Source organism: Tenrec ecaudatus, chromosome 5 (assembly GCF_050624435.1).
Source record: "Tenrec ecaudatus isolate mTenEca1 chromosome 5, mTenEca1.hap1, whole genome shotgun sequence".
Lineage (NCBI taxonomy): Eukaryota > Metazoa > Chordata > Mammalia > Afrosoricida > Tenrecidae > Tenrec > Tenrec ecaudatus.
In genome coordinates this window covers 74646174-74673995 of record NC_134534.1, presented here as the reverse complement: position 1 = coordinate 74673995, position 27822 = coordinate 74646174, and the positions used below count along the sequence as shown (strand labels likewise).

At 40.9% G+C, this 27822-nt stretch overlaps 1 protein-coding gene across 1 annotated transcript in view; it reads right to left on the bottom strand.

The window, feature by feature from the left end:
* Window positions 1-319: 319 nt before the first annotated feature.
* Window positions 320-27822, bottom strand: part of CYP7B1 (cytochrome P450 family 7 subfamily B member 1) — a 200164-nt gene continuing 172661 nt past the window's right edge. The window contains exons 3-6 of the mRNA XM_075549630.1: window positions 24850-25440; window positions 24208-24414; window positions 10741-10916; window positions 320-1424 (exon numbers count right to left, since the gene is read on the bottom strand). Of these exons, the coding sequence (XP_075405745.1) occupies window positions 1137-1424; window positions 10741-10916; window positions 24208-24414; window positions 24850-25440 (1262 nt within the window). The 3' untranslated portion in view covers window positions 320-1136. The remainder of the gene's footprint in view (window positions 1425-10740; window positions 10917-24207; window positions 24415-24849; window positions 25441-27822) is intronic.

Here is a 27822-nt window from a genome sequence, read left to right as displayed (position 1 = left end):
TGGGTTAATGTTGGACTGTGGGCTTGGGCAGCACTGGGTTGGGATGTTTTCTTGATGTGCACTTAACCTTTATATAAAACTCTCTCTTACATATGAGTTTTTGTGGATTTGTTTCCCTAAAGTACCCAGAATAACAAATATACCATTGCTTTGCCTATTAATATCAACATTTACATCAGATGCCATTTATGTCATTGGCATAAAAATCCACTGTATCATATAAAATTACATAAAATCGTTTAAAATAACACAGCTAAGTCCAAAAGTTGTTGTGTCAAAAAAGTAATGCCACTTATTTCATTTTTCAGTTTACATACAAGGAAGCATTGAGGAAAGGGTTAATTGAGCTATGGATGTGAAACTCTTAATACATGACACTAAAGACAAAATGCTACTCTCAATGGTATGATGATTTCAACATTTAATTCTGTAGTAAACTGAGCACAAATGTCTAGGTCAGCTGCTGAATATATAACAGCTTTTGTGTTTTCTTATATATTAAATCTTAACCATGTTTAAGTTGCATAAGGGAGGCCTTCAATAACAAGACATTTTCTATTGAGCTGTAATATATAAAATAATAAAAAGCATTTATGGATGGTTAGATAGAGAAGTGAAGTTGAAGCATTTAATCTACCACAGAACTCATTTAATGCAAATACTCTCTGGCAATAAACACATTATCGGTACGATGCTTTGAGGGGACATTTTCATTCAGGGCAGCTCACAGAAATTAAAGTTCCCTGAGAATTTGGAATTTGTTAGACTGGGTCTAAGAGTTTTTCCGGTACAAATTTCCAGTAACCCATACTCAATGTTTTCACATAATTAAAAAGAATTTGAGTGACTTGAAAAAATGGACAATGCCAAAATGATTGCTCTGAAGATGCATTTATTGTGACATGGGAAAACAGGAAACCGCACACACAGCCCCCGTAACCTTATCAATAAGTTGATTTGGATGATTCCTTTTCATCCCACCCTATTTTATAATAAGCTTTTGTGAGCAAGCATAAACTGACCTCCGATGAAATGGAAATTGGCACTTTTAAAGCAATACAAAACAAACAAGCCACAGGAAGGATTCTATGCGCAGAGATTAAAGAGACATTTATGCTCACGGATTTTTAACTTCTTCATGATTTTACCTTATACCTAAATAAAACGTCGGAGCTTGGATATGAAATACCAAACAAAATGCGACTATAGCTTTGCTCTACAGGCTTGTCATCAATCATTTCTAAATCAAAGCAAGTGACAAGCGCAAACAACAACAGCTTCACTTCTGAGACTGCAAAAAACCGGCCTGGGCATTTGGAAGCTCCGGATCCAAAGGGCATGATGTAATAGTTCAGCTTCTTTCCTCTCTTGAAAAAGGCCGTTTTCTTCCGCCCATCCTGTACAAAGCGATCATATCTAAACTCCTGTAACAAAGAACAGGAGGGGTAACATTTAAACCGTGGCACAAATTAGCTCGAATTCCATCCCACAAAGGTTGCAGTCAGCCCCCCGTCTTTAAAGGCCTCCGTGGAATCTGGCAAATATCAGAAAGCAAACCTTGACTCCGTGCCAACAATGTATGAATTTTCAAAAAACCCTCAAATGCTATGAGGAAAAGAGTCACCACACATTAAACTAAAATCCAAATGAACTCTCTTTTCTGTTCCTTATCTATTTCATTCTCCAAGTTTCCCGAGCTCTCTCATTTGTCGCTGCGCTAAGGCAGGTCCGCCTTCGTGAGCATTTGGTATTCTGGGGTGTTCTGAGGACGGTGAAGACTCCTTCATCTCCACCATTGTGACGGGAAGAATGAATCCCACGAGCCTCAGAAGATGCCCTGCTGCAGATCCCTAATGTGCGTCTGTCTTTCCCCTGATGGACAGGAACGAGGAGGTTAGGATATGCACTGTATAATTGCATTAAATAACATTGAACGATACGATATAGATAAATACTATGTAGGAAGGATGCCATAATATAGGGTTTGTTTGCTTTTATTTTGTTTTGTTTTTCTCTCTCTTCTACTGGGTTATAATTTCAAAGGATCCCGACTAAAAAAATAGTGACTTTCCTTGAGGAAAATTGTATTAGAATGAATTCCTGCGTGGCAGATAGGGTTGGCATGTTTTCAGAAGTTGCTTTAGTTAACCATCATAATTTTGCCTTGCTTTAAGGGTAATGGTTGAACTCTCACCTGAGTTTCTAAGAGGAGAATGAGTGACCTTATTCAGCCCATGGTGAATTAAACCATTGATTGAATTAGTGCACGTGGCATGCATGAAAACGACCAAGTATTTCTTGTACTTGGAGCTCATTAGTATGAGACTTGTTCAGCACACAACTTTACTATGAACTGCATGAAGGCACATGCAAAGAAGCCGGTCGGACGGAAAGCACTGAGGGTAGAGTGATAATCATGTAATATGAGTAGATTCCAAAGCCCCTGACAGATCATCTAATTTCCTCACTCTATCAGTGATGTTAAAATCAGCAAATTACTTTCCTTAAAAGTGCTGGTTTTAATTTTATCCATATTTACCTAGCTTACAGACTTGATGGGATATATTGATGCTTATAAAAATACTCTTTGAGGGAAGGTGGGGTAGAAAAGGAAAACTAATTACAAGGATCTACATCTAACCCCCTCCCTGGGGGACGGACAACGGAAAAGTGGGTGAAGGGACACAGTGTAAGACATGACAAAATGATAATAATTTATAAATTATCAAAGGTACACGAGGGAGTGGGTATGGGGAGGGATGGGAAAATGAGGAGCTGATATCAAGGGCTCAAGTAGAAAGCAAATGTTCTGAGAATGATGAGGGCAACAAATGTACAAATGTGCTTGATACAATGGATGTATGGATGGATTGTGGTAAGAGCTGTAAGAGCCCCCAATAAAATGATTAAAAAGAAAAAAAACTTCTTTGAATGGATTTTGTTTGCCTTTAATTTGGAATTGATGTAATCACAATGACAAAATTATTGTTGTTTGGGGGGTATATTTCTTCTCCATCAGATTACTTTTTTTATGTGCAAAATTTGTTTGAATCTTTTTAAAAAAAACAATATTTTATTGTAAATTATGTAGGTATATATTTTAGATGTGCAATTTTATATTCAACAATTTGAATAATTAATCAAGCTCCCCAACAGTTTACACATAACCTGTCTTTGATTTCGCATCTGCCTCTTCTAACTCCCAACAACTAATATTTGAGCTCTGTAGAACAGTAGTATATTTTATCAAAGATGTTCTTTGTTGCATCTAAGAAGAATCTAACCAGTACTAACTTTAAAACACTCGTTTGTACCTGTAGAAGGAAACCTCTGGGTTGCAAACATAGTTAAGCCATGGGCTACTCGCCCAAAGGTTGGCGGTTCAAATTCAGAGGTTCCGCAGAAGACAGGGCTTGCAGTGTGCTTCTGAAAGATAGCCAGCTTGAAAACTCGGTGGAACAGTGCTACTCTGCACAGGAGGGGCCACATGTTGACGGCGCGCACTTTCTCACTGATGGTAGAATTACTATAAGCCACTCTCCTTTCTATGACTGAGGATGGGACTACTTGTCAGAAGTCAATACCAGGTCTTCCTGCTCCTTGTTGTCCCAGGATGGATGGAGTATTCTCTCTGTGATAGTTACATAATTTCATGTCAACTTGAGGATATTAAGAGTGAAGGAGTGGAGTCTAGCCTGTCACATAGGACACAGTCTGATGATGCTTCCTTGTGAGTATGGACTTCTTATAAGGATTCTGGGAACTTCCTCTCTTTCTCCATGGAGCTGGGCCAACTTTCTCTCTGCTTCACTTTCCTGTGTTGAAGAGACACTCAGAGATATGGAGGAGCCATATATAGCCACGCTGATACCAGAGCCCTCAAGATGCGTCCATTGCCATTGGATCCACAAGACTCAGCGCTCACTGACTTGTGATCTTCCTGCATTTGGCATCATTGCATGTGCTGTGTGAGTCTGAAGAGGACTTTATGGACTAGTATAGGGCAGATGGGCCAATATCAGACTTATGGATTGACCTGGACTGGGATGTTTATTCGATATTTATTGCTCTTTGGTATTAAGCTCTCTCTTACACACCTGTGAGGACCTCTGGATTTGTTTCTCTAGTCAACCTTGACTAACAGACTCTCAAAAATATTTCCTGCCTAGGCAAATCAGCTTGAGTGAACTTTGCACTGAAATGATATGTTACACAAGGTTTGGGCCAGAAAATGCAAACCCCCGAATGTTTAGCTTGAGTTATCATTTCAAAGGATCCTGATGTCATAAATAAGCCAGGAGATGCCATAGAATGCATGTTCTTGGTGAAAATCTATGTGCTGCTGCCCCCTCAGAGGCCACAGTGCTAAGCATGCCATGCTTGAATGTCCCCGTCCCTGTGATCTTGTGCTAGCATTATTAGCACGCCACGCTCTCAAATTTCTCATTAGGGAAACAGTCATGTTGCTTCTCTAGTTTCCATCTACCTTCTACCCAATCTTCTATAAATAACCATCTTTGACATTCCTACTTAGCTTATCATTATATGAAACACAAAGGCGGAAGGCCAACTCCATTGTTCGGTGACCACGAACAAGCTCAAAGGGAACAAGGACATTACTATATTGGGAGCTAAAAATTCTTTTCAGCCTGTTCTGTTGCCAGGGTGGACAGTCTGAGCAGTAGCAGTTAGGAAAAGCCTCTGGAAGTTGCTGGGAACATAGGTAGGTTTTAGCTCCAAAGGGAAAGGATGTGAGTCTCATCTCTTGGATTTTGGAGACACAATGGCATGGAACATAGGCTCAGGGAAGCTCAAGATGTGCACACTGCTTTGGAAAGACTGAACTACAGGGTTCTCCAGGTAGACAGAGAATTTTTTTTTGCAGTAATGATAATAAGCTTGGCATTTTATAATTAAAGATGATTAATTAAATGAAAGATCAAAGGGGTCAGAATATAGGGATCCTAAGAGATAGTGCATGACACTGAAATTCCCTATTGCCTCCAAAGACTGTTGTAGTCAGCTCCCTCAATGTCATTCCTTTGCCTAAGATTTATCTAAGTATTAATCACAGTCATCAAATCCCCCGTGCCAGTGTGTAGTCTAGAACAGGTTGTAGGTGAGCCAGCCTAGTCAGTGTTAAATGAGTGAAAGTCTGTGGAGATCTCTGGGAGAAGTTCCCTTCCCCTGAAGAGAGAAAAATACACACATAGAACTCATTAGACTTCTTTCTCTGCACCTAGTCATGGGTGATCTCTTTTATAGCTCTGCATTTTAAAATACAGATTCACCACAGAAGACTCAACGTATTTGCATGACGGTGCTGGTCTAAAATAGGGCAAGTGCCACGGACTGTGAGAAAAACAAACAAGCTTGTCTTCGAAGAGGTACAGCGAATGTTCTTCAGAAGCAAGGGTGGTGAGACTTGGTTTCACGCACTTGGAGCATGCTATCAAGAGACCAATCCCTGAGAAATGCCATTCTGCTTGGGAATGGGCTCTGTCCTAAGAACCATCATGAGCATGGGGCAGAATCAATCAGCAGTGTTTCATACTGTGGTCTGTCGGCTGGCAGCGTTAGGTCTGGTGCACTACAGAACCAATCCAGTTGCCCCCATACATGTGTATGAAAGAGATTTATATCAAGAAGTAATTAGACATCAAGAAAATCTCCCAGTCCAACTCAAGCCCATAAGACTGATCCTAGTCCTTCTTCACTCATGCTGTCACCTCAAGTGATGCAGGATACAGGACTATCACAGGCCGGCGAGGACAAAATCGTATGGCTCCAAGTTCAGTGGGAACATGGCAGGGCTGTCTGTGCTCCAGGTGGCCAGCAAGCAGGAGAGAAGGGGGGAGATTCCCTGAGTCCTTCTTATGAGAAGGCCACACCCACAAGAAGGCACCATCAGGCTGTGGCCTGATTGACAGGTTTGATACCACCCCAACGCTTGTATATATCTTCAAGTTGACATAAATTATGTAACTACCACAGTGGCTGAGTCAGAACTAACTATACGGCACCTAACTAACAACACGTTTAAGTCTCCTAGACCAATGGATATAGTAGAAGCTCTCTCTATTTTATAATTAATGAACAACTAAGGGGCCTGACTGGCATAGTAGGTTATGCAAAGGGCTTCTAACCCCAGAGTCAGCAGTTCAGAACCACCAGCTGCTCCTGAGGCAGAAAGATAGGGTTTCTATTCCTATGAAGATTGACAGTTCAGAAAACTCAGGGGTGCAATTCTATGCTGTCTGTAGGGCCACAAGGAACTGGAAATATCTCAAAGGTAGTGAATCCGTGAGTTTTTTTTCTTTAATGAGAATAAGGTACCTTTTAGAAAATTTTCCAGCTTATGAAAAGAAACACAATTACTGAATGGGTAAATAAACATTTAGTAAGTGGGAAATAAATGACTATTCAATGCTTAAAACTACTAGAAAACAGTGTAGTACTAAAGCATTAGAAATATAATCTGGAGAGATGATACACATTTCTAGATAGAAGAGAATTTTGGATATCGGGGACTGCAAACGTTTGCATAACAACCAACTTGTGTTCTCCAAATACTATGCCAAGTTGTGTTCAGCATATTTTTCTAGCACCTCCTCTATGTGAGGCACTACATTTCCAAAGGAATAAAACATGGTCTAGCTTAGATAGGTGACACGCAATATGTTAATGAATTGTACCTACGTGGTGTATAATTTTGCATATAGATATCTAAGTGAAATGTTAGATATGACTTCCTAAAACTGAATACAAGCTGCCAGTTTTTCCCATGAATGGCTATGGGTTGCACTGTTTCTCTGGGTACAGCTCTCCTGGGGAAAGCTGACAAGATGCCAGGAGTCCATTTTGATACTTTGATCCATCAGGAGTGTGCTCCAGGCAGTTTTACAGAGTACGAACTTTCTTCCCAGCTTTGGGTTGTGTTACTGTCACTTTCGTAGGCTGAAATTGGCCAGGATGGGAATATTTACACCACGAAGGAAACAAAAGCTAGCAACAAATCAGAGATTTTTCTGTACGCCACTGGTACCGAGAATGTAGGTACCAGAAACCAGTTACTGCAGAGTTGAATCTGGGTCAAGGTGACCCAGTGGGTGTCAGAATAGAATTGTGCTCCATAGGGTCTGCAGTAGCTAATTTTTACAGAAGGACATTGAAAGGTCTCTCTTCTGCAATGCTTCTAGGTTGAACTACCACCCTCTGGTTAGCAGTCAAGCACATTGACCAGTCAGGTAATCCACAAATCCACAGACTTCCAATTGACTAGTGTGGCAGAAACTCTCTCTCATCATGAAGCATCAGACTGGGAGAAGGCAGCTATGTGATAGGGTCTTTGAGCCCCTAAAGACTGTAAGCAGCTAAGTGTGGGGGCCAAACATACTTATCCCTGATGTCACCCCATTTGTCTGTCGAAGTGCTTTGGTTACTAGATCCTCGGTATGTTTATTTACTTACAGTATGCCCTGTTTTTTTTTGAGGCACCACAAAAATTATTCAGAATGTATACATGGAAAAATCATGACCCTCCTTCTCCCTGAGTCCCCACCTTGTGGGAGCCTAGACCCATACACAAGTGACTGCAAAATGCCAGCTAGTACCTTACAGAAGTGTGCAGAGACCACAGAGTAAGAAGTAGTGAACTCTCTGAGAACAGAGGTAGAAAGGAGAGACACTATCAAAGGAAAGGGGAATGTATAAGATGATACTTGTGGAATAATCTGGAACCTTGTAGGAGGCCCTGGGTACAGACAATGGCTAATCTTCCATCCAACTAGCAATTGAAAGGCTGGCAATCTGAAGCAACCAGAGGTACCTCAGCAGGCAGGCCTGGTGATTTGCTTCCAAAAGGCCATAGCCTTCAACACCTTAAGAAGCAGTTGCACTCTGCACATATGAGGTCACTGTAAGTTGGAATTAACCTGAAGGCAACTAATCACGGGTAGACAAATAAGAAAAGGCATTCTAAAAATTGAGAGATGCATGTGCCTTAAGTGTTAAGTATGAAGACAAACAGTAGCCTCTTTAAGGGACATAATATCCTGGGTGGCATAATGGCTAGATTGGGCTGCAGTTTGAAACCACCAACCACAATGTGGGGAAAAGACAAGGCTTTCTACTCCTGTTAAGAATTACAGTCTTGGAAACCCACTGGGGGTGGGGTGGTGGTGGTGGTGGTGGTGGTGGTGGTGGTGGTGGCCGCGGCGGTGGAGATGGCAGTTGTGTCCTGTCCTATAGGGTTGTTACGAATAGTAAACAACTAGATGGCAGTGAGCTTACTATCCTGGAGTTTCTTGGGGCTCTCAACATTCTGAAACTATCTCTTTTGGGGTCAAGAGAATCTATTTCTGCTGAGGTTCATTCTTGTTTCTTTACAGAGTAAAACCAGTTGCTCTGACTCATGGGGACGCCATGTGTGTCCGAGTAGAGATATAGTCCATAAGGTCTTCAATGGCTGTTTCTCAGAAGTGACTGGCAGGCAATTCTTCGACAGAACCCCTGGATGATTCTGCCTTCAACATTTAAGTTCGCAGCCCAGCAAGTTTACTATTTGAGACACAATAGTGGCATCTGTACTTGGGAGTTACTCTTCCTCATATGTTTGGTTTAACAGTTACTATTTTCTGCATCTAAAGCCTACTCTTTCCATTCATGTTACATATGACACAAAAAGACAGGCAGCAGTGAATATAAATCTTCAAGAAGCTTCGGACTGGAGGTCTCAGCAACAAATGGTCAAGGGCAGAGTTTTCTTCCCTTTTTTATTGTCTGTGCATGATGATTTTGGGCGGGCATCTGTTAAATGAGCATCTATAGCCTTTACTGATTACCACCCAAAGTTGTTAGGAGCAAAATAAATAAATCTGTATGCTTGGCAGTTGCATGTGCTCTGTGCGGGTTTATTGAATGAGTGATGACATAAAATCTTGCCAAATCATATAAAAGTGGTCCGGAACAGTATCATTGGTTCTGTGCCAATGATATCACAACCAATTTCCAGAAAAAAATACCATGACAAAAGTTAGCCAGTTAATTTTAATATGAGTCAGGCATCATTGGGTAATGTTAAATCTAGAAAATAATAGAGAATCTTCACTTGCTCAAGTTAGAGCTGAACTAAGGATGCTGAATCATTAATACAAGTTTGTTCTTCTACAGATTGAGTATGGGGTAAACCCATTTGATTACTATTAAGATTAGTTGATTCATTATGAAAAAGTGGAACCTGGCTATTTAGTATCCCATGGGGAGTGGGATGGGGGCACCAACAATTTAGCACTCTTCCAATTTTTACAAAAATTTCTAAAATTTGAAATCCAGGTGTTTCCATCCTTAGAACACAGTGAGAGGGAAAACAATGGGCAGTGCCGTAAAACATAACGGCAGTTCAATAAAAAAATATTGAGGATTTGTTGATAACCTGAATGCTGACTTCACTATCATGCAAAGTCTGAGTATTGCACTTAATAATGACTAGTGGGATAAGCCCACCATGAAAATAAAGAGTAAAAAAAAGTAAACAACGTTTATAGCTAGAAATGACACTCGTCAAATTTTAAAATGTAGTTAAGACACTGGCTATCCATGTGATGTATTTAATGAATGGCTACCTGTGTGGTTTTCATAGTTACAATGAGGAACTGATGATTGTCCTCAGCAGAATGGCCCTCCCCTCACTGTTAGTCCACTTCCTATTGATGATCTTCATCGTTATAGTGCATATACCTCTGAAACATACAGATGCCACGTGCATATATTTTGCTCTTCAGGCGAAAAATTCTGCCTTTGCTGATTAAATTGATGTCAATTATCTTGCGGTATTTGATAATCTGCCTTTTTATGAATTTTTAAAAATCCAGCAATATCCCAGTCCAGCCTGACTGCAACATAGCGAGCCACTGAGAACCCAGGCTTAGAAGTGAGCCAAGTATGAAGTGCTCACGGGGAGCCTTAGTTCACTCTTCCAAATGGCATTTCAGAGAGAGAAACGCTGTAGCAGCGACATGACTGGCGAGGCACAGGCAGAATACGATCGCATTCAATTTACATGCAGGTGGTGAACCTCTGAAGTAGTATTAAAGGATGAGCCAGGGTGGATTAATTTCCAGTCTTTGATATTCATTAACTCCAGCTCCAGAAAAAAAAAATCCAGGGAGATGACACAATTACCCTCAGAGCTTCACCCGAGAGCAGCCGCTTTACAACCTCAAGTTCATCAAGCTATACTAATTGATCAAGAAGGGGCACCTGTCTTTAGCAAGCAGTGGAAAGGCGCATGGGGTTCAGTATGGCAGTGCGGGCCCTTGGCTCTAGGACAGTCAGCTACGCTTGGAAAACGCTCAGCCAAATATTTATCACGTTTTGCTCTCTAAACCACCTGTCAATCACCTGTCCTCCCGGGCTGTCAGGAAGCCTCCGTCAAGCAATGGGCCTCAAGGTAGGGGTGGTCAAGGCGCACGGTCTGTTTCTCTGGAAGAAATCAACCTTGTCTTTCACCCTTGTGTTTATTTTATAGATTGCCAACTCCTTCTAAGATAAGTCCGGAGGCAACGCATGAATAAACAGGAATTTTTCCCTTAGATGGACACCATGCAATTACCAAGTGACCTCCACCCGCTTCGGGACCCAGGTGTCCAGAGGGGAAAAAGCCTGCAGACCGGCCGTGAGCAGCGCAACATGTCCGAGTCAAGCGCAGAAGGAGCGCCGGAAGTTGCGTGGAGGGGTTACCTCTGGAGCCTCGAAGACTTCCGGGTCGCGGTGGATGGCGGGAGGAAAGATGCACACCAGGTCGCCCTTCCTCAAAAGGCATTCCCCAGACTTCACCGGGAGAAGGAAGTCATTTTCCACACAACGAAGGGTGGCTGATAATGAGTGCAGTCGGAGCGCCTCAAGAACGATGCTTTCTAAGGGGAATCACAAAGGAACAAAGCAGGGTCAGAACAGGCTCGGAAGGATCACGCTCAATTCATTACTAACGCAAAGGCGGGCGGGATTGAACCCAGAGGTGCCTCAGAAGAAAGGTCTGGCCACATACACTTCCATAAAGATTTATAGTCAAGAAAATCCTCTGGAAAATACCGTTTCCCTGCAAATAAGACAGTGTCTTACATTAATTTTTGCTCCCAAAGGTGTGCGAGGTCTTATTTTCTGGGGGTGTCTTATTTTTCCACAAAGTAGAATATGGCACACATTTATTGTTTTATTAAAAGCGACCTTGCACTTCCTGTCTGCTCCGGCTGGGCTGCGGCTAACAGTGAGCTGAGCGCTGCTGCTACGGTCCAGAGTTACTGTAACTTGGGTGGCCTTATTCTCGGGGTGGGGGGGTGCCTTATATTTCAGCAAGAGGCAAAACTGTAAGTAGGTTTTATTTTGGGGGATGCCTTACATTCGGGGAAACAGGGTAGTTCTATTGTGTAACACCCTTGGGGTCCGCATCATTTGGAATAGACTTCATTCACAGCAACACTTTAAAAAAATTATTGAAAACTATTTCTTTTTAAAGCTCATTACCAATAGTCATGATCGAAAAGGAAAAACGTTCTTCATCCTTTCTGTTGAACACCGATCTAGAGGCACAGGGGCTAGGATTAGGAAGAAGGAGGAGAGAGGACAGAGGGACAGTTGCGGCACGCGCCCCAACAGAGTCCTTCGTTAGGCTTTTGTAGGAAAGGGAATAATATCTGGGTCGTGGGTACACAAAGGGCGAATCGCAACTGCTTTGTTGTTGAAGCACACCACTCACTGGTGGCTGGCTTCTTCACCAACCTGCAGAACGGTGACACCAGGACAAGTCCGGCTCAGCCATTTAATAACCACTTAGGCAGTTAATAGAAAAGTAATTGTAGTAGTGCTTCTGAGACAGCTTACCACTTAATTTCTTTTATGCTAGCTGTAAATAAAATATGAGTGAGCATTTGCTGGAAAAATTCCAAGGGAAAATACTTGTACGAGGATGCAGGAGAAAAAGATATTTTCCTCAGAGAAAGAAAGTGCCAGGCACCATCATCTCCTGGAAGCTTCTAGAAGCCGAATGTCCTTGCTTTCCCAGTGGCCTTCACCTTTTGCTCCTAGCACGACAGATTTTATGGCTAATTTCCGGCAATTTATCCTGGCAGTTTGAGGAGGAATTCCTTTGGGAATAATATGCATAATTTGCATAAATCATTCTGATAGCATGCATATCAGCATGTAGCTCCTGTCTAGGTCTGCATCTCTCTCTTCATAATCAAAACTGACTATGTTTCCACCAGCGTGAATGGGCCCTAGAATATAAAACTTGATTCTTTCTAATCCGCAGCATGAAAAAGAGCTCCAAATTGAGCCCCCTCCTCCAGACATGATAACAAATGGGTGTGTTTTTGGCTTGCAATTTATAAATATAACACACACACACACTGAGCCTAAGTGTTCTGCAAAGCTCTGAAACACAGCTTATAAGTAAACGCTTCAGCGAAGGCTTACATCAGCCCCCAAATAAAGATAAACACTATTTTGCTAAAATTCACATCCGTGAATGCCCCGGCATGAACAGGGGCACAGGTACCTCTGGTGCCTTTTCACAAGAGGTTTTGCCATGAGCATTCATTCGTCTACAGAAATGTGTGGCCAGTGTGGTGATTCAGTGTGACGTAGAGTGGGGCCGGACATAGTCCTTGGGACTGCCTTTGTTACCATAAACAGGCAGAGGCGAGTCGGCCGGTGGGTGATGAGGCCTGAAATGAACTTTAGTTTTGGAACCTGGACTTCTCTGCAGATAGCCACGAGGCATGTGGTGTGATGCATTATGGCTGGCAGTTCACCAGCAACCAACACATTTCTCTGGTGCAAAGCAAGGGTGGGCTGAGTCTTGTGGACAAACAGTAGCAGCGCTTCCTTTTAGTTTGTGGTGTAAAATGGTTGAGGACATAAGGCGCAGTACCTCTCCCCTAACAAATGCGGTAGAGGTGTGGGGGGAAGGACCAAATCCAAATAATTGTGGGGTGACTGTTTGAAAAGGGCAGGCATTTAACAGGCTGAGTAGCAGGGTCACATCCTATTGGCCGATGTGCTCGAGGGCAGCGTGGCAGCTTGTGCTCACTGCAGTATCCCAAATGACAATTGGGCAAGCATATCTTATGCAGAAGTTAATCACAATAATAGAGCACAAAGCGTGGCTTCGTGGTCAGATCGTAAATGACAAAGCTGTTCTACCTTCCAGGACCAGTTATGGGCACGAGGCAGGCTTGGCTCTTGCTCTGAGCGATCATCCCGCTAATCATTAGATGACAAAAGTAATGAGTTGCATGATGATCAACAATGGGGAGTGGGGCTTGGGTGGCACTGCAGTGCAACGTTCAAGCACACTAGCACGCAGCTTTCCCACTAGCCGCAGCCGGAATGCAGGCAGAGCTATATGTTGAGAAGACTGACAACTGCACAATAAAACATTGCAGCCTCCACTTGTAGTTGTCATAGTTGAGCAGACACCAGCCAATGCCACTGACAGACCAGCTGGGCCCTGGGAGGGCTTCCATGCCGCACCAGGAGGTACAGTAAATTATCCTGCTCGGTGGAGCAACATCTGTTTCCGTGCTAGAGCCGAACAAACAAGGCAATTTAAAGCATACCAAGGGATAACCAAACAACAAATGAACATGACCCTCATTTTCTTCTCCCTTCTCAGACCCGAAGTGCTAAACTCCATTGTGCAAGCACTCCATGGAAGAGAAGGCAGGTTGCTGTTTGATAAGGTGTTGTCAGAAAGATTGTTCATATTTCCAAAATGGAAAGAAAAAGCTTATAGTATTGTTATTCTTAGAAACGTCCCCCTTCTATCTTCATTTCTTTTATACCAAAGCTAGCACTCAATTTGCTCTAGAATTAAAAAAAAACCCTTTCCATATACTTATAAATATTCAGTCTTTAAACCTAATTTGCTATACTTAGTTCACATGCCTCCAAGCATTTGTCTTCCGATTTCCACTGAATAAATGCGTACTAATGAGAACTAGAGCAAGCTGCTGAGGCAAAGCTGCGTGACTTGGGTCTGGCCTGCCACCAGCTTGTGATAGGCGGGCAAATTGAGTTAAAATGAAAAGTCTTGTCAGCTGAAATTCAACATGGTAGCCAAACAGCAAGCTGTCAATCATCCAGCCAAAACAAGGGACCGCAGGTAATAGAAGGTCATTGCAAATCATTAGTGCACTTGGCTTTCATACGCAAGTTAATTTTAATTAAACATGATCTCTTATCTGTAAATGTTTTACAAAACTTATTGTGCCATAATGGATTGTTAATTTATACTAACACTTAGCAGGTAATAGGACCCTCTAATTATTAGAGTGCATTATGGAACAACTACTATCAAGAATGCAAATATTTGGGGGGATCATTTACACTGGGCAATGCAAGGTCCCAACAATTGCCATTGTGACTAGAATAAGGCTGCTTGTACTTTATTAAGCCCTGAGCTGTACTGAGCAGCGCAGGCGCACAAGGAAGTGGAAAGAGTCCAACAGTGAACTACAGTTCAGAGCTTTTACCACTTTCTTCACCTGGTGAGGAGAGCTTTGTTTCTCTCTCCAGGATATACAACCATTCAGATTAAGTCTTCCAGTAAGCAAAGTCTGGGGAGCATCTTGGGGCTGTGAGGCCTTACACAGAAACTGTCTGAGGCCTTACACAGTAACTGTCAAGGAAAGTGGCATATGACAGGAGCAGCAGGTAAAGAAAGGTATACAGATTTTCTTTTTTGACCTCAAATTGCAATCGTGGTTGTAGTATGAGATAGCTGCTTTTCATTAGCAGATTTAATGTATCTGTGCAGTACATGACAATCCATAATGCCTGATCCAATGTACACACACACAAGCACATCTGTGTTTCTGCCTGACACGTAGGCCCTGACTGTATATGTGGAATGAATGTACTGTGACATGGCCAGGCTGTTAATTTGGGTCACCTTAATGATCGGTACAGACTGTCATACTGTCCGTTTAGCCATGGCAATCGGTGGATAGCAGCAAAGGCTGGACTTACAGAAATAGTCATGTCAAGTGGCAGTCAGCTAGGGCCATAACTTGGGTAATCTTTTAAAAAAAAGAGAAGAGGAGAAGGAGAGAGGGAAAGTGGAGGTGGAGGGAGCCGGTCCAGAAGGTTTGAAGAAACATGCTGAGGTTCAAGGTATGTTTTCTCTAACATGACTGACTTCAAGTCAAATGAGAGGGTCAATAAGGAATTGTAGGATGCAGATAATATGATACAAAATAATAAACCTCTCCAAAAAATTGTATTTTAGGTAATGTTAAAAGTAAGTCTGAAACAGATGAGTGAATAAATAAAATGTATATACATACTTAAAAAAAATAAAAGTAACAAACCAAGCTCACTGCCACTGAGTCATTTCTAACTCATAGTAACCATATAGGACAGGGTAGAATTGCCTCCGTGGGCTTCCAAGACTGTAACTGCTTACAGGAATAGAAAGCCTCTTTCTCCCCCAGAGCAGCTAGTGATTTGGAATGGTTTGTCTTGTTAGCCCGATGCATAATGACTATAGTACCAGGGATCTTTACTATTGCTGTTGTCACATAGCTTCAAATTGGATCTGATTTACAGAGACCCTGTGTACAACAGAAGGAGCACGGTTGGCATAGTGCAGTGATGGGGATCCTTTTTGGCTGCTAAGGGCCACTTGGATATTTATAACATCATTCACTGGCCATACATAATTACCGGCTTAAAAATTAGCTTGCTTTTAGTCAACTCACCCCTAATGTGATGACTGCAACTGCTGTTCTTTGGTGAGGCATATAATGTTTGCTGGTATTGATGATTTCTTGGGCTTTACGTGGTCCTTGTGCTGGATGTTCCCCACCCCTAGCTGGTGGATTATATATTGAGCTATTAATTGCAAGGTCAGCAGTTCAAAACCACCAGTGGCTCTATGAAAGAAAAACAAGGTTTTCTTCTTATGTAAAGAATGACAGCCTCAAAGACCCATGGGAGCAGTTCTAGTTCCCATAGGGTCACTATGCATTGGAATCAATTTGATGGCAGTGAGTTTCTAGTTATGCACAACAGAAAGAAACTCTGCCCCCTCCTTATATAACTGCTATGTCTGAGCCCATCGCTGCAGCCATGTGCCAAGTCACCTTCTTGAGGGTCTTTTGTCATGGACTGACCTGCTACTTTCCCAATCATGCACTCATCCAGAGACTAGTCACTCTTAGTAACATGCCCAAAGTACATGAGATGATTCTGATCCTCTTTGCTTTTACGGAGCATTCTATCTGTACTTCTTCCAAGAAAAATGTATCGTTCTTCCAGCAGTCCATAGCGTTCTTCAATAATGCCATAATCCAAATACATCAATTCTTCCATCTTCCTGGTTTATTCTCTAACTTCTACAACCATATGAGGTGATTGAAAATACACCTTAGTTGACTTGGACTTCCGGGAAGTTGGCGACTGAGTAACACACACCAGAGGGACTCCACAGAAATCAGCTCGGTTGCAGAAGGAGCATCATAAACATCCGGCTAGAGCAGAGGTGGACACTGGTACAGATGGGAACTGGAAACACAGGGAATCCAGGGCAGATGAACCCCTCAGGCTCAGTGGTGAGAGTGGCGATACTGGGAGGGTGGAGGGGAGGGAAAAGGAGGGTAGAAAGGGGAATTCATTACAAGGATCTACATATAACCTCCTTCCTGGGGGATGGACAGCAGAAAAGTGGGTGAAGGGAGATGTTGGACAGTGTAAGACATGAAAAAAATGATAAATTTTCAAGGGTTTATGAGGGAGGGAGGGTTGAGAAGGGAGGGGGGAAAAGCTGATACCAAGGACTCAAGTAGAAAGAAAATGTTTTGAGAATGATGATGACAACAAATGTGCATATGTGCTTGACACAATGGATGTATGTATGGATTGTGATAAGACTTGTAGGAGCCCCCCCAATAAAATGATTTTAAAACCCCAGTAAGTAGAAGAAACAAAGAAAAGAAAATACACCTTAGTCCTTAAAGTGACATCTTTGCTTTTGAATACCTGAAGAAGATGAATTGAGAAGCAGCACTGGGGTCATGATCATGGGGGGTGAGGAAGCCTCAAGGAACCAGAGGAATGTAGAGTGTTTTACTGATGATTTACTGCACCCTGGTTGACTCATCGTTCCCTGTGACCCCTCTTTGTGGGGATTGTTCCCTTGTCTACAGATGGGCTTCCATTGTCTACAGAGGGAGGGGGGCAAAAAAAGAGGAGCTGATACCAAGCGCTCAATAGAAAGTAAATGTCTGGAAAAGAATGAAGGCAACATATGCACAAATTTGCTGGATTCAAGTGATGTATGGATTGAGACAAGGGTATAAGAGTCCCCATAAAATGGGGGCAGGGGTGGGAGAGAAGATCAGTGGGGCAGATGTACTTAATGCTATAATAGATTACTTGATTTCTTTCATTTTTGACAATTCCTTCCATGGGCTTTGACTGTGGATACCCATAAAATGAAATCACTGACAACTGAATCTCCCCCCCCCCATTGTTTATAATGATGCTGTTTATTGATCCAGCTGTGAGGATCTTTGTTTTCTTTAGGTTGAGCTGTAATCATTCCAGAATGCTGTAATCTCTGACCTTCATCCACTACTTGTGTGCTAGTTTTTGTTTATTGTGGTAGCTATGACTTGCTGTTACTGAAAGCTAGTTTTCTGGTATTTCAAACATCAGGAGAGTCATCCATGCTGGATAGATGTCAGTAGAGGTTTCAGACTCAGACTATGAAGACGGACCTGGCTCTCTATTTCTAAATAAAGCTAGCAGTGAGCACATTATGGATGGCAGCAGGACCTGTCTGATACAGTGCTGGAAGATAGGCCTGTCAGGCTGGAAGTCACTCAAAAGATGATTGGGAAATAGCTGCCTCATCAAAACAGAGTCTACCTTTCTAAAGTAAATGGATTAAAGCTTCCAGAACCTTCCCGTGCTAATATGGCACAACTCAAAAGAGAAGAAAGAACTGCAAGCACCCATGAATAATCAGAGTATGTGTGTACGAAGTATAAATTTAGGAAGTGGTCAAAAAATGAAATGGAATGTTGGAAGATTATCACCTAGTGCATTGAAAACAACAATAGCCAAATCTATCACCACAGAATCACCCTATAGGATAGGGTAGAAATACCCCTAAAGGATTTCTAAGGCAGAAAATCTTTATGAACGCAGACTGCCACCTATCTCTTCCTCAGAACAGCTAGTGGCTTTGAACTATTCACCTTTGGCTAACAGCTTTGCACTTAACCACTGTACTACCAGTAAGCAGACACGGATTGGTACTGGCCATTTTGAGCTGGAAAGGCAACTTCTTTACTGTGCCAGGAATGGCAAAATGAAGAGGCATGTCTTTGCATTCATTGTCATACACATAGAGTGGAGTATTATTCAGCTATATATACAAAGCAAGTGAGGGTCTGACATGCACAAACATGCAGATGAACTTTGAAAACATTCTGCTTAGTAAAATAAGTCAGACACAAAATGTCCCATATTGTATGGTTCCATTTTTAAGAACTCTCTGAAATAGGCAAATCCATTGAGATGATAAAAGGTTAATGGCTATCGGAGGTTGAGAGAATGGGCAAAGAAAATAAAACAAAACAAAGCCCTGTCAGTGCATCCAATATACAGAATGAACAAACAACTAACTCTGAATTGGTAAAAATGTCTACCACCATTATGCATCGCACAGAATGGCTCATTACAAAAATAAATTAATGCAACAAATACATTTATTCATTAAACATGCTTTACTTTGCTAAAGGCATATGTCCAGTGTTGCTAGACTGTCAAAGGGATACTGTCCCTGTCCTCTCAAGTGAAATCTTCCTCCCTCTGGTACCCTTTGGAAATCACACCGAGAACACATTGACTACGTCTCCGTGCAACAGCTCTGAAAAGGTATCTAAAGAGAATCATCATGTGACTCCTTTAAATATGATAGGCATGATGTGGCCTTAACTATGTTTGCCATCCTGGATGAGTTCAATTAGTCAATTGCGTCCTAAAACATGAGTCATTGCCTCTTAAAATATGACAGCATGCACCACATCAAGAGCAAAGAGAGTTGCTTTTCCTTTCCAGTAAATATTAGAGGTTATGTTGGCCTTCATGGCTTCAGATAGTTCAAATTTGAAATCTACATCAAAGTAGGAATGCTCCCACAAGATCTCTGTTAAGATACTGCACAATTTCTAATGGAATATCTTCAGGATAGGCTTCAGAGAGACTACATTATGAGAGTCTTGTTTTTCATAGGGTGCTGAAGTCTAATTCCTTCATCTAATTTCTAGCCTGTGGAAAACACACAGGCAAAATGTCTAATGCTCTTTCCATGTTAATGGTTCCTGAGGGGTGGTGGGAGTAGGTGTTACCAAACCCAGGGACAATGGGACCACAAGGGATCAAAAATCAATGGCAAGGAGGGTGTAGAAGGCCAGGTAGGGTTTGAACAAGGGAAATGTAAAGAGTGGAATTACCGAAACCCAAATGAAGGCTGAACATAATAGTGGGACAAGGAAAGTAAAAAGAAATAGAGGGAAAAGGGCATTTATAGAGGTCTAAATACAGGCATGTACATATGTAAATATCTTTATATATGATGATGGGGTAATAGATGTATGTACTTATAGGTTTAGTATTAAGGTAGCAGATGAACATTGGGCCTCTACCCAAGTACTCCCTCAATGCAAGAACACCTTGTTCTATTAACCTGGCATTCTATGATGCTAACCTCCCAACACGATTTCTGAAGACAAAGCAGGTGCATAAGCAAATGTGGTGAAGAAAGCTGATGTTGCCTGGCTATCAAAAGATATAGCATCTGGGGTCTTAAAAGCTTGAAGATAAACAGGTAGCCATCTAGCTGAGAAGCAACAAAGCCCACTTGGAAGCACACCAGCCTGTGTGATCACAAGGTGGCTATAGGATCAGGTATCAGGCATCAAAGACCCAGAACAAAAAATCATATCATTGTGAATGAGTGGAGTGTGGAGTGGAGACCCAAGCCTATCTGTAGGGAATTGGACATCCCCTAACAGAAGGGTCTTGGGGAGGAAACAATACAGTCAGTGTGCAGTATAGCACCAATGAAAGATACCACATTTCTCTAGTTCTTTAATGCCTCCTCTCACCCACTACCATGACCCCAATTCTGCCTTACAAATCTGGTTAGACCGGAACATGTACACAGGTACAGATAAGAGATGAAAACACAGGGGATCCAGGACAGATTAACCTCTCAGGATCAATATTGAGTTTGCTCCATATAGTATATGTCTACTGATGTCACTTAGGAGCAATCAAGCAATAGCTTTTTGAAACAATACCACCACCAGTTTACTGTAATTTATCCGAAGCCCAGAGATTATTTGGTCTAGCTGCCTATAAGAATCACTTGGGATGGTGTATTAGACATGGTTCTCTAGAGAGACAAAAACCTGATCGCTAGTAATTATATAGATATAGATAGATAGAAAGATAACACAAGAAATTAACTGTTAAATTATATACAAATGGATAGATATATAATACAAGAAATGAATAATTAAATTATAGCAGTACAACAAATGGCTCAGTGCAACTCATTCATGTGAGAGAGTTGTGAGACACTGGCAGTCCTTTAAGTCTTGAGGGCCGCCAATTAGTCCTCTGCAGAGGGAGCTAGACTATCTCAGCACAGGCAGCAAATAGCAAGGCAGGTCACTAACTGTCAGCCAGGTCACCAACCGTCAGTCCCCAGCTCCAGAGATGAACATTCCAATCATGTGGTCTTAAAAGGACCTCAACTTAAAGCGACACAGTCTACAGGCTAGGCGTTTCACAGGTAGTGTATCCTGTAAATTGAGGCACAGAACAAGCAAGGCAGCTTCACACTGGTCCAATGATCAAAGAGCGAGAGACAAGAAAGGCAAGGCTCACTGAGCCATTTATCTCCCTGCCCTTCAATTAATCCCACTTGTGCTTATCAGCCAGACTGGCACAATAAACTAAATCTCTCAGATAGATTAAAAAAATGAATGATCTAATCCAGTGTAGACAATTATAATTATGCCAGTAATAGCCACCCACCCCCCAAACCCCAACATAGTGTTTTTGAATGTTGGCTGTGTATAAAGATGACCTGAAATGTTCTTTAAAAACAGACAAACAACAAAACTCCATTCTATCCAAGAACAATGGCAACAGAAAATCACTTGGGGAGCTTTAAAAGCCATCAGCCAGCGCTCCAGTCCAATCAAATCAGTCACTTTGTGGGATGAAAAAAACCTCCCGATGGTTCCCATAAGCAGAGAAGGCTGAGAAGTACTTATTTAAACCCTTTTTTGGTCAAACTACACACCCCGTTCCTATACAGTTGATTTTTAGACTTAAGTGAAACCATTTTCATTCCCATTGAATTTGTTCCTATCATTCATTGTTTTGCTAATTCTCTTTGCTTTGGGTTAAGCCGAAAATTTGGCAAATCCCAGTCATTAATTTTCATTGTTTAGCTGATGCTCCTCCTACTTACACGTAAAAAGTCCACAACTAATCTCCTTCAGGTTCAGATTTACCTGGTGTGGAAGCACTCTTCTTAATCCTTTGTTTGCTGCTGTTGTAGATGCCATTCTCTCAGCCCTGATTTAAAGCAACCCAGTTCTGACTCAGGCAACACAAAGAAACACTGCCCTGTGCCGTCTCACTCTCACCCCAGCTTCATGCTCCACATACAGAGCAGAATGTATACCTCCTGTTTCTGCCCACCAGAAAAAAGGATTTTGTTGATCTTTAGGATTGTTATTTGATGTATATAAACTGTTAATTTTTCAAAGACAGAATTATTTTACAATGCTCAATAAACTACTTCAACACATAGCAATAATTTGGACAACTGTGTCACACAGGTATAACATGTTATAAGGGAACTCGTATGTGGGGTAGATGGAACGCTCTGAGCTACTTTTGTAGCCTTGCTGCAAATCTGAAACGAAAACCTTTTAAAAGTTTATATTTGTTAAACATTTCAACTTTGAGAGAGAGAGAGAGTTTCTTTCCCCTCCATCATCTTTTCTTATTTCCTTTGGAATCATCTTTCCTTTTTTGACTTGTCCTCTTTTTGAAACCTGCTGTTCTCCTTCCTACTTTCCTCACCCAGGCTTTCCCATTCTCAGAAAACTGAAACATTCTTAAGTTTAAGCTTAAGAATTTCTCGAACTTCTATTCAACCTGCTCCTCTTTCTGGTAGGACGCAGGTCCCACGGAACAGTTATCTGAAGCTCATTGAATCTATTGTGCTTCTCTTAAAGTTTATTTTGAAATTATTGAAAACAGTTCTTTACCTTTAATAGTAGAGGCCTTTACAAAACATTAATAGATTAAAAATGTTTGTGTAGTCATGATAAATCTTTAACATAAGCTTAAAGTTGAATTTTCTTCGTCTAAATGAGAGACTCAAAATGATTTTAAGGAAAAATTCTCACCTGCACTGTGGGGGGTAGGGGAGGGAAACATACCACAACCTATCTATCACAACCTCTTACAACATGATGACACTGAATTAATTAAATAGGTTTCCTATTTCAAAGCCCAACTTTTGCTACTCAATTTCAACTTTTATCGACATTAAGGGTGAATTGATGCTAGAGGAAATTTGATCCCCCTGCGGGTTACAGGAGTAGGCCATGAACGTCAATGACATATGCAGGATGGTGTACATCACTATAAACCCATGCCCTATTGGGCTCTGTTTTGGCGAACACTCTGAACAATATAATTAATTTTTTTAGGAATAAGATACTCATTTCAATGTCATTCTAAATTTCCTTTTCATATTTGTTTCATAGTTAGCTGACATGCAAATTTCTCCCTAAAAAACAAACAAACAAACAAACATTCTTCCATTGTTGTTCATCCAAACCCACTGTCATCCAGTCCATTGTAACTCATGGCTCCTCCACAGCGCAGGATGGGACTGCCCCTGCGGGTTTCGGAAACAGTAACTCTTTATGGGAGTGGGGAGTTTCCTCTTTCTACTCTTGCACCAATATAAAGATGATCTTTCCTAGTACACGACGAAGCATTTGTTCCATCAATGCACTGTACATACTTGAGTATAAACCGAGTTTTTCAGCACACTTTTAATGAGTTTTTGTGGTAAAATTAGGTGCCTTTGCAGATAGTCAGCTTGGCTTATACTCAAGTATATGTGGTACTCTTTTTTTTTTCCACCCGACCCCCCCTATACAGTACTCTTTTTATCATAATAAAAATTCAGGATTATCGTTAAAATAGAAATACTTAAAATACATAAAAATCTTTCCTTAAAGAAATGAGAAGGGTAAACACATACGTTTATATTTATGTAACCAAACATGCATATCAAACTTTAAACACTTAAAGCTCTTTAAGGTTGCTTTTCCGACCTGGGCCGGTTCACCCCTTCTTAGGCAACCTGGTGGTTCCCTGCAAAAACGAAAAGAAAAGCAATTGCCCAACCTCAAGTGTATTTGAAATAGTGACCCTGAATATCTCATGAGGTAGTGAATATTTCATAAGGTATCATTTTATAAGTGAATATTTTATAACGCTGCCTGCGTAGGGATTTGTAGTTTTCGTATTTGTTGCGTTCTCTTCTCCTTTCCCTTCCTTCTTTTGGGAAGGGATTTCAATCATGACCTTCCCGAGGACAGGATTTCACCGACATTTTGAAGAGGCATATACTCCAAGCTGTGAAAGTGTCCAAATCTGTGCTTCTAGGTATTACCATTGTGGAGACTAATAGGTGCATTTTGAACAGCGGCTGCCTTTCTGAACTACTTTCTTTTTCGATCCCCAAATACCTTCCTTGTCAAGATCGTGCAGCAGTGTTTGGAAAGCATTAGCGCACCAACAGATGCTCAGAATCAAATGACTTAATAGGCATAAATTTTTTTCCCCAAATAATTGCAAAGCTTCGGTTTAGCCTTTTGCATACCTTGCATAGTTAATTACCTAGGCCTTCATGTTTACATGCAATGAGAGTATCTACAGCTATAAACTACATAATTTATAATTGATGTAAATGGGTGTTATTATGTCAATTAGGCAGCTGTGTCCTCCACCTCTTGGTAAACAGCTATGAGTGATAAAGTGAGTTTGCAGAGAGGTACGTTCTTTTCTTCATAACAGATACAAACAAATTACCTAGGTAGACCAGGCTGTCCAATTGTTCTCTGGTGAAGCCGATGGAAAATGCAGTCCCTTTCTTTTGCCCTGTTGACTGCAGCAAATGGTCAATTTCGTCACGCACTGCTGCCATGGCTTCTGGGTGCCGCAGAAGATAATACATCGCCCAGAACATAGTTGGAATAGTGTTTGCCATAGAGGCCCAGAGAATGCCTAAATGATGTGCTGGGAGAAAATAAGTGAAAAGGAAGATTAATAGCGTTTATTACACTGATTAGATTTGCAGTGTGCTAATTAAAAGATGTTAGGACACAGACCCAGCCAAGGATCAGTGCATGCTAATGAGGACCAATAGGCTTCTGAAGTCTAATTTTCTGTTTAATGAGAATAGTTTAAAACGTAATGTGTAGGGGGACGGGAAGTTGGGGGTGAGATAGAACGAGGGAATGCAGCTTAGTTATACTCTTTCTCATTATCACCACTAAGTATCTTGTTTTACCATCTCAGCGAAAAAAAATCAATTATCAGAGGAAAGCATTTTATCATTAGCCAATTAGAAAGAGCATAAAAAATTTCAAGGTCGCCATTTTGTCTTTTTATTTCGAAGGTCTACTGTAAATTATTTTCGTTTAGACAAGTGATCATCGAGAAGTTTCTCACCTGCAATTTCGGAGTTGCCAGGCTCATAGTGTTTCTCCAGAATGTCTTGCCTCATTTGCACAAATTCTGACCACCCTTTGAACTTAGCCAAGTTCTCTTGTCTGAAGCAGTTTATAATTCTCTTTTGCAAAGATCTGGCATTTCCTAGAAGCTCGATAGGTATGCCTGTTGCTAAGTATGGGAAGATGTCATCAAATTTAATAAAATCATCTCTTAAATCACTAATAAATTTTTTCTTATCGGCAACCAGGAGATTTCCATACAGAGTTGTAAAGGTGACCTCAAATACTATTGATGTGCAGAATGCTAACATTTTTTCCGTGTCCCAATTTCTGGTTCTTAATAATCTGGATTCAAAATTGTGCTTTATCTTCTCTTCCATGGTTTCAAAAAGTACTTCCAAAGATTTGCCCTGCAAATGCTGATAACACGCGTGAAGGTCATGGTCGAGCTCTTGATTGGTTAATAACATTTTGATGGCAAAGGCATTATAAGATACTTTATGACCAAACATCTTGAAGCTTAATTGTTTGTGGTTTTTGATCACTAACTGGAACTGGAAAGGGTCCAGGATAAATGTTATATACTTTCCTAAAAGAAAAAAAAATGAGACCATGAGTTCATTTAGCAGTAAAACAAAACAAATTGCCTGAAATTTGAAAAAATTTAATCAAGATTTGCTAGATTTTAATATATAACATCTAGAAAGGCACTAACTTGAATAAAAGTCTATATCATTCAAGGATCCAGTGCATCCTTCTTTTTAAACATTTAGAAACTTAAGGACACGTAGTCTTTAAAAGATGGTTTTATACAGCAATGTTTATTTTAAGTAAAGTACCATATCATGTGAAATGTCTTTTAAGTTTTCTCAGTATCGATGGACTTAACTCTCATAATTTCTCATAATAAAACAAATAGAAAAAAAGGAAATCAAGACCAAAATGGCACGATGCCATTATATTATTTCTATTTATACGTGATCATTTTTTCCATATTATATGCCATTTTAACTTTGGTCAAACTACGTAATAATTTTAACTCAAATATGTGAAATTGCATTGGGAACTCCACACATACTGCTAAGCTGATGACTACTCAGAGGGCTCCAGTAAGAGAGACCAGAACTCCCCGTAGGGTTTCCAAGGCTGTAAATCCCTATGGAAGCTGCCTGCCTCAATTCACCCCACTCCCCGCCTCTACCCTGCAAAGTGACTGGTGTATTAGAATCAGAACTTTGGTTAGAACTAGGCATTCATAAATATCTAATTTAACATTAGCAACAAATCACAAATAGTAGCATGTTAATATTATATGTTTAACAAAAAGTGGTTCCAGGAAATGGAATAGCATGTTTAAAGCCATATAGCTGATTTGTAATTGAAATGGGATGCCAGACCACAATCCACTCATTCAACATTTACTTCGATCCAGACATGGCCTAGGATGTTCTGCGTCTTGGGATAGAAAGATAAAAACACATTGCTCTGTCAGTAATGAACGGGGATAGAAAAGAGGTTCAAAGAAAAATAGAACGTGGAATATGTCTCATTCTGCTTGCAAATATCAACAAATGAATCTTTATGAGATGCCATTTGGTTTTCTCTATATACCCAGTTTTGCTCAACATTATCTAGTTAAAACACTCAAGGTTACAGGCACGGAATCCTGGAAGGTTCTCCCTCATTCAGCCTGATTCTCAGAGGGAGGTACACAGAGGCAGATCAGACTAAGACAGGCACTTTAGAGATGGTGTCATTTAACCTCTGCATGTATCAGCTGAGAATGCTAAAGAAAGTCAAGAGAGCTGATACCGTCTACACCGCAGACGCTGGGTGAGAAGTGACTTCATATGCAGTCTTCTTTGCATCACACCGGCTGCTTTAGCCTTCCTAAAGTACTATTTTGAGATTCCTTTTAAACAGAATTAGTATGGAGGAATTATTCCGTAATGACATTGAGTAAGTCCTTCCTTTTCAAGAAGACACACTTAAGACAATAAACAATTAAACGTTAAAAGTTTATAGAATCATTTAAGCTTTCCACTTCCCCTCATAATTTCCTTTGGAGTGCGTGCAGAACACTTTCTTAGATGAATGATTTCGCACTTGTTATGCATGGCCACCCAAAATGTATCCAAGGAATTAAATTCAATTTTGCAATTGAATCATAGAAATGGAAAAAATTGATTTTTCTTTCACAATTTTAAAGGTTGATTTAAGTGGTTCCTGTATTTTAAAGTGCACGTGCTATAAAATTTCTCTAAGAATAAGATTTAGGACTTAATTTTCATGCACACCTTTGTCCTTTGATTCTTTTAACAAGACAGCCTGATCTGGACCTGAGCGGAAAGCTAGAAGGGGCTCCTAACTCTGGTCCTAGCCCAAAAGGTCATCTATTAAGTGAACCAGATTTATTTTCCCCTTGGGGAACTCAAAAAGGAATCAGCTGGATTTGGGTCTATTTTATCATACTTGTTTTACCACAGAAACTTATTTTTTAAAAATTACCAGCATTTGCCTGAGAAGTTGTTGACAAAAACAGAGTCAATTCTCTTATTTGGCAAAAGATACGATTCGAGGCAAAGCGGTTTATTTTTCACAGGTGGTGATTCATACTTTTTGCTTTGCACCACATGAAAGAGGTTGGGTAGCTAGATCTAGGGCTATTTTAAATTATTCAACAAAAAACAGAAAGTACAAAAGGGACCATCTTTTCTGTACACTACAGTCTTTGGAGAGTATTTTGAGTTTTGTTCCTACCAATTTTTTTCTACAACGCCCACATTTAAGTGGAAAGATAGAGTCAGCTATGAAAGCATTTATTTAATGTTTTGGGGCCTCTATTGAAGTAGATGCTCTATGCAGGTGAACGTTCTTGTTTCGAATTGACGTATGATTCTCTACCTATAGCTTTACCTTTCTCTCTTCCTCTTTTTCTCTCATTCTGCATGTCTCTCTCCCTAGGGATGAC